We start from the raw sequence: 13,537 nt of genomic DNA on the forward strand, positions 1-13,537 counted from the left end.
TAACTTGTCACAGTTTTAGACTCCTTGCATCAACCATTAGTTGGTTGTTATAGATTTACCATAATTGGGATTTGGTGGTTTTGTGCTAAGTTTTCTATCTACATTTCATAAGACTTTGGGTTTGAGATCCGATTCTAAAGCAGCGTTCACATGAGGCCAACGATTGTACGTAATAGAAGGTCCCGCCTACCTCAGAAAAATCATGTGACCATCAATGGCACAATAACAAATGATTTCTCATCTGACAACTACTTGCCATTGTCTCATTGTGGTTACATGATCTTCTTGAAGTAGGCGTGACTATCCATTGCCACAATAGTTGGCCTAGTGTGAACGCTGCTTAAAGAATGACCTTGTATGAAATTCTGCTCTGACATCGACGGTTAAAGATTTTCCAGTGGCTGTCACATGGAACTATGGAATGTGGAACGTTGCCTCAGATATCATCATCATCTAGTTCAAGAACATAAGATCCATCACTTAATGGACTTCGTTATAAGATGAGATATTAACTATATAAATTACTTTCAGATAATTACAATATACGAAATGAGCAAGTATTAAATGCATATTGTAAGTGAGCAAATGACTTAGGGTTTTTTCCAATCGTTGGGATCCTAGGCCTTCATCAATTAGATAAGCTTAAACTTCAGGGTAGAGTAGAAAAAGTAAACGAGTTCATAAGAAAACTTGTAGATAAAAATACATCGTTTTGTTTATGCCAATTGTGTCATTAAATTAATTAGAAGATAAACTGTTGTTGCTGTTTCTTATGGCATTTGCCACGGACAAGTCCGCTGTTCAAAGACAGCCATTTTAAGCCTAAGGGGGAGCACCTCTTGCTTTTATCGTAGAGCCAACTTGGGCCAAGAGCACGACTTGACTACTCACGCATTACTCATTCGCTTGCACAACCCCTTTTTACATGAGGGCACATCTCACAGATAGAACAGGAAGAACAACCATGCCCAAACCGGGATTCGAACCCGGGAATCCCAGATCACGGGGAAGATGCGCTACCCCTATGCCAGGACGCCGGCAGAAGATAAACTTATTATGTCTTAAGGCATCCTCGGATAAAAAGTGAATGTCACTGTTTTGTTATTTTTATATCTTCTTTCTATATCATCTAGCAACATTTGTTAAAAAATAGTTATATTTATGTTTGTTTGTAGCACTTATTCCATTCGCCATTTCAAAAGCATATGAACGAAAGATTATTAAAATTTCGAAATCTAGAATAGTTGAGATTTCTTACCTGAATTTTCAAAATGGCTACCGCCACATTTTTGAACTTTCTTAGATATCCACATGGAAGAGCGATAGATGGAATTAATTATGAAATGGTACGTAGTTTTAAAGATTTAGTTTATAGTTTTTGTTTAGATTTCATAGTTATATTGTAAATACCTTATTAATAATATTAATCTGAGTAATTTTTATGTCTCGGACAGAAAATAGTATTCAAGTGACAATAGTAAATAACCAATCGTCTTTTAGGAAACAATGATCAAGTGGAAATAAAAAGGTCATTACTTAACTATCCAAAAGCTGCTATTTTTAAAATGACTTTTCGAATGGCACACTTTCACCCTTCCCCTTTTGAGGGGGTTTCGGATTTCTATTTCAAGTTTTCCTTGCGCTATTGAATCAACTGCATTCCTTTTCGTTCATTAATTGTCTGCATTAATATTCGTTTATTAATTATTTTGAAAATTAATTATTAATATTTGAAAGACCTAGAATTTGAAATTTTATTTATTGTGTATGAAATATACAGTTTTGTAATTGTCAAATAATTAGACCTGGAGATTTTAATGTTTGTATACATTTTTGACTTTCTTGAGTATGAAAACAGAAGAAAAAAAATCTGGATTCATTTTTGACAAAAACGCAATGAATTATGCAGATGAAGTTTCAAATGCTATCTTTAAACCAAAATAGCAGGTTTCTATCAAATGTTGAATTAAGTCTGTCCGTCCATCTATGTGCATGTGACCATGATAAATAAAAAGAAAATGTAACGAACTAAATGGAAGAAATTTAATAAACTATTTCATTAAAATAGTTGTAGAATAATATAAACTTTTAGATCAAATCTATCATCGGAATGATTATATTCTACTCAGGTTCTGTGAACATGATAACTCCAAAATTCAAAGAACTCGATAAAGTAAATGTATATGAATGCTGTGAAATATTGTAAATCTACCTTAATTTCTGATGGGAAATCAAGGTAGATTTACAATATTTAAGGTAGATTTAAGGTAGAGCTTCAATTGGTGATGGGAAAGAGATCCGAATTACATTCTATATTCTGCATACAATATCCTGGAGCTAAACACAAAATTTGCCGTATTGTGAAAGTATGCTATAAAAGCGAGAGATTTAAGCAACCCCTCCCTTACGTTTAATAAAAGCAACTCTATTTCAAAATTGTATTTTCGAATTCGTTCAATGTATCAATGCTCAAATCAATAATCACTTTGAATTATAATTGACCACTGATTCTGAGTTGTTTACTTTCTTTGTAATTACCAACAAATAATTGAGCTCAAGATTTTGATGAATCTTCATCTTTCAGATCTCCCCGAAATCGAAAAAATGTATTTTTGAAATTATACCTTTGTCTGTGAGCAACAATTATTCAATAACTCCATGAGCTAGTCAGATGGAATCTGATGTGTAGATTTAAGTTGTATAGCTTTCTAATAAATTTTGAACGAAATTATTCAGAGGAAGTATGTTCATCCAATCGCAGCCAATTTACTCGATAAATACAAAATGAAAAGATCTAGACGGATCTAAAATTATTTGGTATATCCAATATATAGATACGTATCAAATTTAGAACAGTCAAATCAAGACAAAATCAATTTAAGTTGAATAGCTTTCTAATAAATTGTGAACGGAATTATTCAGAGAAAGTATGTTCATTCAATCGCTGCCAATTTACTCGATAAACACAAAATGAAAAGATCTAGACGGATAAAATTTAGAAATTATTTGATATATCTAATATGTAGATGTGTATCAAATTTAGAACAAAATCAATTGAGGGATTAATCATGTGCCAGTCTGTTCTTACACAAGCCTGCAAATACGACAGCTCAAAAGTGCATTGACTTTAATATATGAAAATTGGTATGAGACTTTATAATCGTAGTTCTGTGTCAGATTTTAGTTTCCAATGATAAAAAAGGCATCTGAAGTACGCATTCCATTTTCTGTTACTTGTGTTTGAACCGCATTCCAGAAAATAACTCTAGATCAAATAACGAAAAGATCTCTCATTAATAGGCTTTTTCGTAACTATTTTTCGTCAGTGGTTGCAATTAATAATGCACGTGCACCCTTATTATAAAGTATTATAGAAAATTCGATGGAGATCATTCCAGCTTATTAGAGTTGTCTGTCTGCGAGTGCAATGACTCAAAACTGCCTTGTATTAGACTTATGAAAGTTGATACGAGGTCCAAGGATTCTTACACGATAACTACAAAACACAGAAAATTAAATGGTTAAAATGGAAACGTTTAGCGTCTAAAACACAGTCAAATTTAATGGATCTAAAACACAAGGAAATTTAGTGAATGTGTCAAATTTAATGGATCATCGTCTGTCAGTAACATTTTTTATATAGCTTTAACATGAAAAACGCAAATCCTAATCAAATCAAATTTAGAACTATATCTGATAAATGTTAATCATCAATAGATCTATATTTTTGAATGCATGTAAAAATGATAACTGAAATATGCAAATATTTAGATAAATGAAGTATAGCAAGTGATCTTTTACTGAAATTGTCGTTCATTTGACAAATTTTGGTTTTAATTGATAGAAAAAAATATCCGAAATGCATATTCGACTTTCTTTATAAAGGATAAAGGGTTCCTAGGAAGGATAAAACTCTCCTGCTCGAGAGGCTGAAAATAAAAATCTGAGCTCTCGTAGCGTTCAAAGCTTTATCCAAGATCCACAATTTTATGCAAAGGGAGGGGAGTTAACATCTTTAACAGAGAATATGAGGGAACGTTTCGGAAAGACTTTTCCTGTTATTTTGAATGAAAACACAAATAATTAAAGCAGATATGTATAATAAGAATTCAAATTTTTAGTCTATATTAAATCAAAGTTGTGTTTTTTGCAGGTGAAATGCATAGTCTGTCCGAAATGTTGGTTGAAATACATTTATCAATATATTACTCTTCTATTGATGGTGATAGCAGCTTGGTTTGCTATTGGAACTAAGAACATTGGAGCCTCTTTAGTTATCGTTGTATTCGTCTTTGTTTTTCTCTCCGTAAGTAAGTTCTTCCTTTTATTAATTTTCTACTCATCTTTAATGACAAGTTGGTTCACTGGGATTAATAGTTACTAAAAGCGTCAATTAAATATTTTGTTTAATATAGTCTTAATGGTTTTCTAAGTAAAATAGTTTAAACTTCTAAGTTTTGATTGACATACACCATTTTAAAAGCCCCATTGACGTATACCATTTTAGAAGTCTCATTGTGTTATGCATTTCGATAATTTTCTGTCTATAAACAGTTTTGTGTCACAGAAAGGATTTCCAGGTGCTTCTTCTATGAGCTATGTCCACTTTTGATTCATTTTTCCATAACTTATATGTATGTTACAGCAAATAGCCGCAATCCTTTTTGGCACATAATTATCAGTAATTAAAGTAATAAATAGTAATTATGCTTAATTACATTTACATTTTTCACATTACATTTTTCAAGGACATATTTTAAAAGAATGAACATATATCACATAATCTAAATGTTAATAATCATAAAACTTACAAGCCCTTTGCACGCGGAAAAGTAATTTGTTGCATATTCATTTAATACATGGACTTGTTTATAACACCAAAAATAAATACATACAATTGTTCTAAATTGAATTTCCCTGGAAAAATGAATCTAAATCTTTTTAATATTATGTAGATATTTTTAACAATTAAAATTAAAAGTAAAATAAAATGTTAAAATGATGCACCGTCTTGAATGGTGCTAGAAAGAAGACATTCGAGTGCAAACGGTTAAAATTGTCCTTTGCAGATATCATTACTCGACACAAAATTAGAAAAAAAAATCTATAATATCTGAAGAGTTTTGTGGGATCCTATTAAATAAAAACGGCAACAAATCTTAAAAAAATGTCATCAATTTAGAAAATAGATAAGAGTTATAATCAGATTTTTTTTTTTTTTTTTTTTTTTTTTTTAGACTTCGGAAATTCTCGTTCCTCGTCTTTTACCCGGGACAATAAGGTGTCAAGATATACCATTCCCACCCCAATCAGGAGAAATGATCAAGTTCTTCGAATTCATGCGTCTGGTGTTTAGGTATACTTGTGAAGAATCCAAAGAGAGATTTTGGAAAGCAGAAGCTACAGAAGAGGAAACGGAAAATGAAATTGAGTCAGATGACTATTTGTTCCTTCAAAGAAATTCTAGAAACAGTCTCCAATTGGATGAATCTATCGAGAGTGTGTATTATTATAGAAAAGAATTTGAAGAACGTGAATATGAAGATACTATGCTCCACCAGAGAGATTCTAAAAACAACCTGCTCCACCTGGATGAGTCTGCAGAGAGTGTGTGCCATCGACAGGAATTTGAAGAACATGAATATGAAGCCATCATGCTCCATCAAATAGATTTTAAAAACAATTTGCTCCACCCAGATGAGACAATAGAGAAAGCGTGTCATCGACAAGAGTTTGAACGAGACCATGAACTTGAAGCTACATTGTTACGTCGGCCATTGTTTGAAGGAGAACGTGCAGCCGAAGCAAATCTGCGTCATCGACCATTGTTTGAAAATGGTTTGCTACGCCGTCCGTTGTCTGAAGGAGAATATGGATCAAATCTGCTTCGCAGACAAATGATGAAAAATTATCCGTTTCATCGTTCAGTGTCTGAAGGTGAATCTGACGGAGGATTGTTCCGTAGAGCATTGTTTGAAGGTCGTCTGATTCGCTTACAAATACTTGAAGGAGAATAAAAATATTTTTGCAATGACAAACACTTAAGAGGACAAAAAATATAAAAGGGGAGCTTATTTTAACTGCTTTTAATTTTTAGCTTATTCGTTAAGTTTTTTTGCTATTTATACCCTTTTTTATGGCACTGACGATACAGAAATTTTCTTAATTAACCTACCTGAAGAATTTTTATATGAATCGGAGATGGAAACTCCATCATATAAGGACTTTTAACTTTTTTTGCTAGCCTCATCGATTTGCTCTAATACGAATAAATATTTGTTAATATACTATTTTAGTTTAAAATTTTCTACCAAATATGTTCTATCCTTAACAAAGAAGAATCGAATAAAGAATATGCATTTTAAGTAAACGTTTCGAATTTATTGAAGTAATGATCACTTCAAATGTAATTTTTCAGTTGTAACAAATATGAATTTCCTAGATAAAATTGCAACAAACCTGCATTCATGCAACCAACATACGTCTGCACATCATTTAATATTTCATCTACCTTTGCTTTTGCAAATAATATCTACAATATCTATTTGCAAGACCAATTTCTCTAATAAGTCAACGATTCATTATTTGGCACCGACTTCTGCTGCTGTCGTTACCAAGAATACAACACACTGTTCGTCCATCAAAGCGGATTATTAAAATACTGAATTACAACACAAATTTAACTTTATCCAGAGCTTTGAATAACTTATAAAGATTTTTTTTTAAGCGCAAGGCAGGAAAAAAATTCCAGTTACATATTATATAGCATAAAAAGAACACATGGTTACATTAAATGTATATTAGAGGGAATAATTTTTAATAATTTTCAGACTTGGGAACAAAAACTGATATTAAATAAATCCAACTTTTGAATATGAATGAATCATTTATTGTTAAGTTTTGAGAAAATATGTAAATAAATGCGTTTTTGAGATGAGCATGCAACATTTTATTACGAACGTAATTAACATAGCGTTAATAATAATTGACATCTCAAAATTCCACCAACTTTAACTGATGGAACTGTAAACTTTGTAATATGAGGCCATTAGTCCAAGTCCTGCATCTTCTATGCTCAGGAAATACTGACAGTTACAGTTTGTTATTCTGAAGGAAGAAGCTTCATTATCTATTTAACCCCTTGACATATGACATATTTAATTTCCTAATTAGATGACTCATCCTATTTAGGACATTTATAGTTATTTTGATTCTTACTTTATTATAAGTAGCATTTGAGATAGTGTAGCGTTTCTAAGTGACTTTTGCATTTTTCAAATACTTAATTTTGTCGCTTAGTTGCAGACTTAAAACTAAAAATTTAGTAATTCGATGGGCATATCAGTCTCGTCATTGTATGCGAAGGAGTTAATGTTCACTTATATAAAGAATAAATTTTCACCTCTCCATTTGATGGTCCATCCAGGGATGTTAAACATTTTAAAGGTGACTTTGCCGAATTCACCTCCTTGTAAGGAATTATTAAAAAAAGATTTGAAGGCATCAGAATACTTTTCTTTTTAATTTCAATTTAAAGAAAAAGGATATTGAAGAATATCGTCAGATATTATAAGTATTGCGCGTGCGTGCGTGCGTGTGTGTGTGTGATTTCATAGTAAGTTCTGTTCATTAGTGTGCATATATCTAAGGAGGATTCTAATTGCTACAACTAGAAGTTTTAGCATTTAAGAGGATTATTAAATTATCAGTTATTAAGGCTTATACTTGGCATTTTCCAGTTGTTCACAAACTTTTTGTAATTATATATATTTTCTTTGTTTGAGTATGAATGATTAACCAATATCTTGCTAAATTTTAGGAAGCAATCTTTATGAAATCAAATATGTTCTCGAAATTCCCTGTGAAATCGTTTTGTTAAAAATTTTATTAAAAAATAGAAACACAAATTTGATTTGAACCAATAAGTTTTAGTAAGTAAATTAGTTAAATTTTAAATTTTTTATATTTGTTTTTAATTATTTTACCACTTATATCAGTAAGGGATTTTAGGCATATTTTTAGCATAACTATTAAAACATTCTTTGGCATACTTTTCAAAGAAAAAGGATATTTCAAATCCAAAAGGTATTCCAACCTTATTTGTCTACAAAAGAAAAATTCGCAATTAAAAGAATCTGAAAGTTTAAGTACCACGAGAGCAATTCTAATCTTTATGAGTTTCTACGTTTGTCATAAATACTGTAAATTTTAATACTCATATTTTGAGAAGGATAATGGCTGAAGGTAAAAAGAAAATCTAAAGCTCTCTTATGCTATGTAGCAATGTTTTTAATGCTATAGTTATTTGTTTACATGTTGAATCTAAATGACTTCTGTTTGTTTCAGTATCCAGAGGCTACCATTTTCCGACAATTCTACCTCGTTAAGGTGTGAGACGTGGAAAGATGAACCAGTTTCGAAATTACTCGTCATTCTTTGATTTTGACTTCTGTCCCATTAAATAATTCTTTGTTCAGATCTTTTTTTATACTCATGTCAGGGTTGGTTCATTTATGTTCGAACTATTTTATTTTAATTGAAATAGCGTATTAATGGGTAAAAGGGCTAGTTCAAAAGGCAAAACTGCTTTCAGGAATGGCACGAAGAATATTTTATATCGTATCATTAAATGTGTCAAGATTATCTGCCATTGTTAATCTCAAAGTGATGTCAAAAAATTAAATAACAAATAGAAAAAGAATTGTTTTAACATAAAAGTTGTTACTATTTTGTAAAAAAAAAAGTGAATTACCAAATTTTAAAACAGAAATTGCCCATTCATGTTTATGTTCCTTACAGTAAATAAAAATTGTCCTAAAGTATTTTATTGTGAATTTCTATTTTTTTTTTTCGACAATTAGCGAATAATCGGAGTTTACTTTATTGTTAAATGTAAAGATATCCTTTCATATCTCCTCTCATCCCCATTTTGACTAGATACATGCATCTTGACGCATGCGTTAAAGTGCGGAAAGTTTTCGAAGGTTTCCGTGGATAGATTGCATTATCTCGACTTCGGAGACACAGGTTTGCAAGTTTGAAGCGGGATTTCTCCAAAGATTTGCTGAGTGCATGATCCTAGTTCAGGTTAAATCTGAGTGAGATATCTATAACTCCCTTCCGCTAAAATGGCTTAGAAGTTTCGAGAGATAATGCTGACACTTGAATCGACTTTGTCATGCAATCACAATTCAAAAATATGTTTTTCGGAAAATAAATAGTGTGTTCCATCTGAACAGAATGTCGATCTAAGAAAACATTGCGGTTTATTTGTTTATTTTACTTAGATTTATATAATTTTGTATCATCTCTTATTAAACAAAGTTGTGTGTTTATCTTTTTTTAAAAGACGTTTTCAAATTTGAGCATATCTTTTCCTCTGTCTGATTGCGCCAAAGGTTTCTGAAGTTATAATTAATTCTTGACTAATTATTTTTTTTTAAAAGCCATCTTTGGCGATTACATGATTCGTTGTGAATATTGTTGGGCTTAATTCCAATTATATCACTTACTCATAATTTACTGTTCATGATTCGTCTTAGAAAACATTTTTAGGTTTCAATTTTTTATAGAGAATAAAATCAAGGCAGTTTAATATTCTTACACCAGTTCTGCTTATTTAACTTATCCTAATAGAGTTGTGGTAATCCTACTTTCATCAATTTGATGCTGTGGTTTAAGTTGCGTGCTCGTGCCAGCGGTTTAATCATGTGATGCACGAGCCGACAATATTTTTTTCTTTGTTCAGAAGATTTATATATATATGCTATGTATTCCATTTGCTATATATTTCATCCCTTTTTCTTAATATTTTTTTTAGTAAAATTGTTATTTTTTACGCTGTTACTGGATTGAGTACGTGGACAGTCATCCATAATGGTATAATCTCATATATTTGTTTTAAGGTTTACACTCGGCCAGTGGGCTGCGCATGCGTAGAAAGACTGACAAATACTGTTCGGACCATGACAAGTAATTGTCCAGACGACACAACATGCCACTGTATTGTATTTGTTTCTTATTGAGCATGCGTTTGTAATTTATTTTTTTGTCGTGAAAATATTGATCACTTATCATAGATTAATTCTGATATTTTTGCTCTTTGTTCTTCCTGATGCGACGTTTTTTTTTCCATTTTAATTGCCATTTTTTTTCTATAGTTTTTCAAATTTAAGTATGTTGAGAAATTTTTTTTTTTTCATTTTATCATGCTTTTTTGTGCAAATAACCATCATTTTTATACGATGCGCAGTAAAAAAGAATTATTTAGGGATGCCAAAACGGTAATTTGTAGCCAAGTTACCGTTTCTGAATGTTTCTCATAAAATTGTGGAAAATATAAATCAGTTCCTTTCTGCGCATGCATTGTCTTACTGGCCATATTATAACTGGCTGAATGTAAACCCACCTTAAGTTTCACGATATGATTAATGAAATAATAATCATTCCATATAATATGCAATATTAAAAACTTTAAAAATACTTTTTTTAAAGTTTTTGTTTTTTAGTTAATGGAATATATATATATATATATATATATATATATATATATATATATATATATATATATATATATATATATATATCATAAACACAGAAGAAAAAATATAGTTGGCGCGTGAATCGCATGATTAATCCGCTGACACCAGCACGCAGCTTAAACCGTGTCATCATCTTGATAAAAATAGGATCACCAGAATCAAGTCCGTAATACTATTAAAAACATAACTGAACAGATAATCTATGCTCGATACTGTAATTTCACTATCCTATATTCCTTGTATAAACTTCATAGATAATAAAAGAATACTTCTCATACATTAATTATATCTTAATCTTTTATCTTATTATTAATCCTTCTCAAATATTAATTATATAAACCCCGGAGGGCACCTCGAAATGAGGATGAGATGCTTCCGGTATGGTGGTTGGTATCTCTCCATCTTGGTGGGTACATAAAAGGTAAGGGATCTGGCTCCTCCCATCGATGACGGGACATACTTCTTTCGGGAAGGGTTGTAACGTGTCCGGTGATGGCTCTTAGGACTCAAGCACAGTTCCGCCAATGTTGCTGTTGCTGCGGTCCGGTCATTCGGTATTCTTTATCCGTGTGCCTTCGGGCGGGTCGAAGAATCATTGATGTGACTTACATTATATATATATATATATATATATATAATATAATATAAATTTTGAAATGGTGAAAAAATAAATTTTGTGCAATTATATTTTCAGGAGTTATTATGTTATGCAAAAACCTTTAGATCTCACTTAATTTTTAATTATTTAAAATTTCAAAAAAGTCCCATTAAGTGCACATTTACATTCTCCAAAAATATATGTGCCAAAATTCGTAGCTGTGTGCCAAATGGTCTTTCGTGCAAAATGCCAAAATAAAACTAGTTTCCTTTATTATTTATAGAGTTAAAGGTAACCAGAGATAAAACTAACCATCGATTAACCCAGGCGTTTCTTATTCACAACATGTCTGCACAATTATCGATATCTTTCTTATATTTTCAGGTTAATTTAGAAGAAAAATGGGGAAAAATAAATCATCTATCTCAATAGGGGAAAAAGACAGATCATCACGAGGGAAACGGTAGGTCTTGAAAACAGCAGATTCCATTTCAATATTCCCTCTATTTGATAAAGGCATTGAAGTATTCGTCAGGTTCGAATTCAATCACTTATCTCAGAGACAAATTTGAATGGCATCCGTCTCAAATTCCAAAAGAATGCATCAAATCGCCTTCATCTTTTCTGCTTCATTGGTGAAATGGCACCGTTAAAGGAATCACGAGAAATGATATCATCTCTTGCCGTGCTGAAAAATCACCATTACAAGAGGGATCGAGAATTTCTGCCTATTTATTTGAATCTCCTTGAAAGATATCGGAGGAGGATCATTTTATTGTCATTTGTTTTCATTCTTTAAAGAAGATGCTCTGCAAATTCGTTCGCATGCATCATATTTCACCTTCTGGTATTCAGAACCTTTTCATCGTAGTGATGGTAGATTTTTATTCTGTTCCGAGTTGTACTTTCACATATTTCAGCCCCAGAAGTTTCCTTTTTTTTTTCAAATCGGAATATTATAATTCTCTGGAAAGGGTTTCTTAAGATGATGAGTATGTTTAGGACTATTGTCGGCGTTTATTTTGAAAAGTTATTCAGAAAATATGAACATGCTACATCAAATTACATATTGCTTCTCAAAAAAGACAATCGACATTAATTATGATAGTAAAGAGTTAAAAAAAAGTGTGGAAGTATGTAAATTCAAACTATTAATCAATCCAATTGATGCCGAGTGTTTGATATTTGAATGCACCAAATTTACTCGCGAAAGATGTAAACTTAGGTTTGGTTTAGTTATATTAACGTCCCGTTGTAAAGCAACACTAGTGCTATTTTGGGATGGACCTCGTAATTTTGAACCGCGGCCAAATGACGAGGACGACATTTGAGCTGGCTCCCCCCTCTCCACACCACACCAGCGGGACGACGTTTGGCATGACGGATTAAACGCAACAGACCTCCTTACACGACGGTTCTTCGGTAGAATCAGGTCTCGAACCTGAAACTCTACGGGTCACCAGCCGAGACCTTACCACCAGGCCACCGCGTCCCCCCAGTAAACTTAGGAATTGCCTACTAAAGAACAATATAGCTTGGCCTCATTATTTACTGCCTTTGTACAGAACAAAATCATCTTTCATTTCTTTTAGTACATATATTAATAGTATTTTTTTTTTCCGTTTCATTTAAAGTATATTTCTGTGTGCATGTATTTTTATGCTTTATATAATTGTATTTTGAATATTTTATTTTTATTTGATCATGCTTCTCCTTTGTATAATATTATTTACTCGAAGTTTTTGTTAGTATGCGAGAGGTTTTGTTTGTATTTGTGTATTTTCTTGTTTCCCACATTTTTTTTTTTTTTTTTTTTTTGTATTTCTGCTTGTGTTTTTTATTTTTCGTATTGCTTGTGGAATCCTTGTTGGCACACAAGAAGTTTTACCCAGAGACTAAAAAAAAAATTTGATTAGAAATACGTTATACGGCACAAATTTACAATATTTATTTTTAAAATATACAAAGCACAAATAATGGAAATATTATCACGAAGATGTAAAGAACTACGCCGTTAATTTAAACAAACAATTAGATATATTAAGACGAAGACGAAGCAACAGCACGAGACTGAGAACTTACCTTTCACTAATGGGACTCATGTTTTATACATATATAGAATTCTCAAGAACAATCCGATTCGATATTTAAAAAATATCTAGAGTCTCCCAGAGCTTAGAGAAACAATAACTAACATTTTAAATAAAACAATTCTGGTTTTTGGATGAAGCACAGTGGCTGGGATTTGAACCATAAACCAATCCATCTTAAATGAGATGCTCTGGCGACTGTTAGTTATACTTATTTGAGCGATAATATTCACAACGAATGCTCGCTTGATTCTTACTAAAATTTCACAGGTCTAGATCACCGTTTTAACTGCCTGAAATAGTCATTT

General features: G+C 31.7%; 1 protein-coding gene across 1 annotated transcript; it reads left to right on the forward strand.

Moving 5' to 3' along the window:
• Positions 1-1,077: 1,077 nt before the first annotated feature.
• Positions 1,078-6,330, forward strand: LOC129971504 (uncharacterized). The gene is made up of 3 exons (XM_056085337.1): positions 1,078-1,346; positions 4,154-4,306; positions 5,238-6,330. The coding sequence occupies exons 1-3, from the start codon at positions 1,272-1,274 to the stop codon at positions 6,015-6,017; spliced, it is 1,008 nt and encodes a 335-aa protein (XP_055941312.1). The 5' UTR covers positions 1,078-1,271; the 3' UTR covers positions 6,018-6,330.
• The last annotated feature ends 7,207 nt before the right edge of the window (positions 6,331-13,537 follow it).

Source organism: Argiope bruennichi, chromosome 1 (assembly GCF_947563725.1).
Source record: "Argiope bruennichi chromosome 1, qqArgBrue1.1, whole genome shotgun sequence".
NCBI lineage: Eukaryota > Metazoa > Arthropoda > Arachnida > Araneae > Araneidae > Argiope > Argiope bruennichi.

Bases quoted from the DNA above. Each gene is read 5' to 3' on its own strand.
- LOC129971504 (XM_056085337.1), top strand. From the start codon at position 1,272: ATGGCTACCGCCACATTTTTGAACTTTCTTAGATATCCACATGGAAGA. The intron at 1,347-4,153 runs GTACGTAGTTTT...TGTTTTTTGCAG, and splicing joins ATGGAATTAATTATGAAATG to GTGAAATGCATAGTCTGTCC. The intron at 4,307-5,237 runs GTAAGTAAGTTC...TTTTTTTTTTAG, and splicing joins TCGTCTTTGTTTTTCTCTCC to ACTTCGGAAATTCTCGTTCC.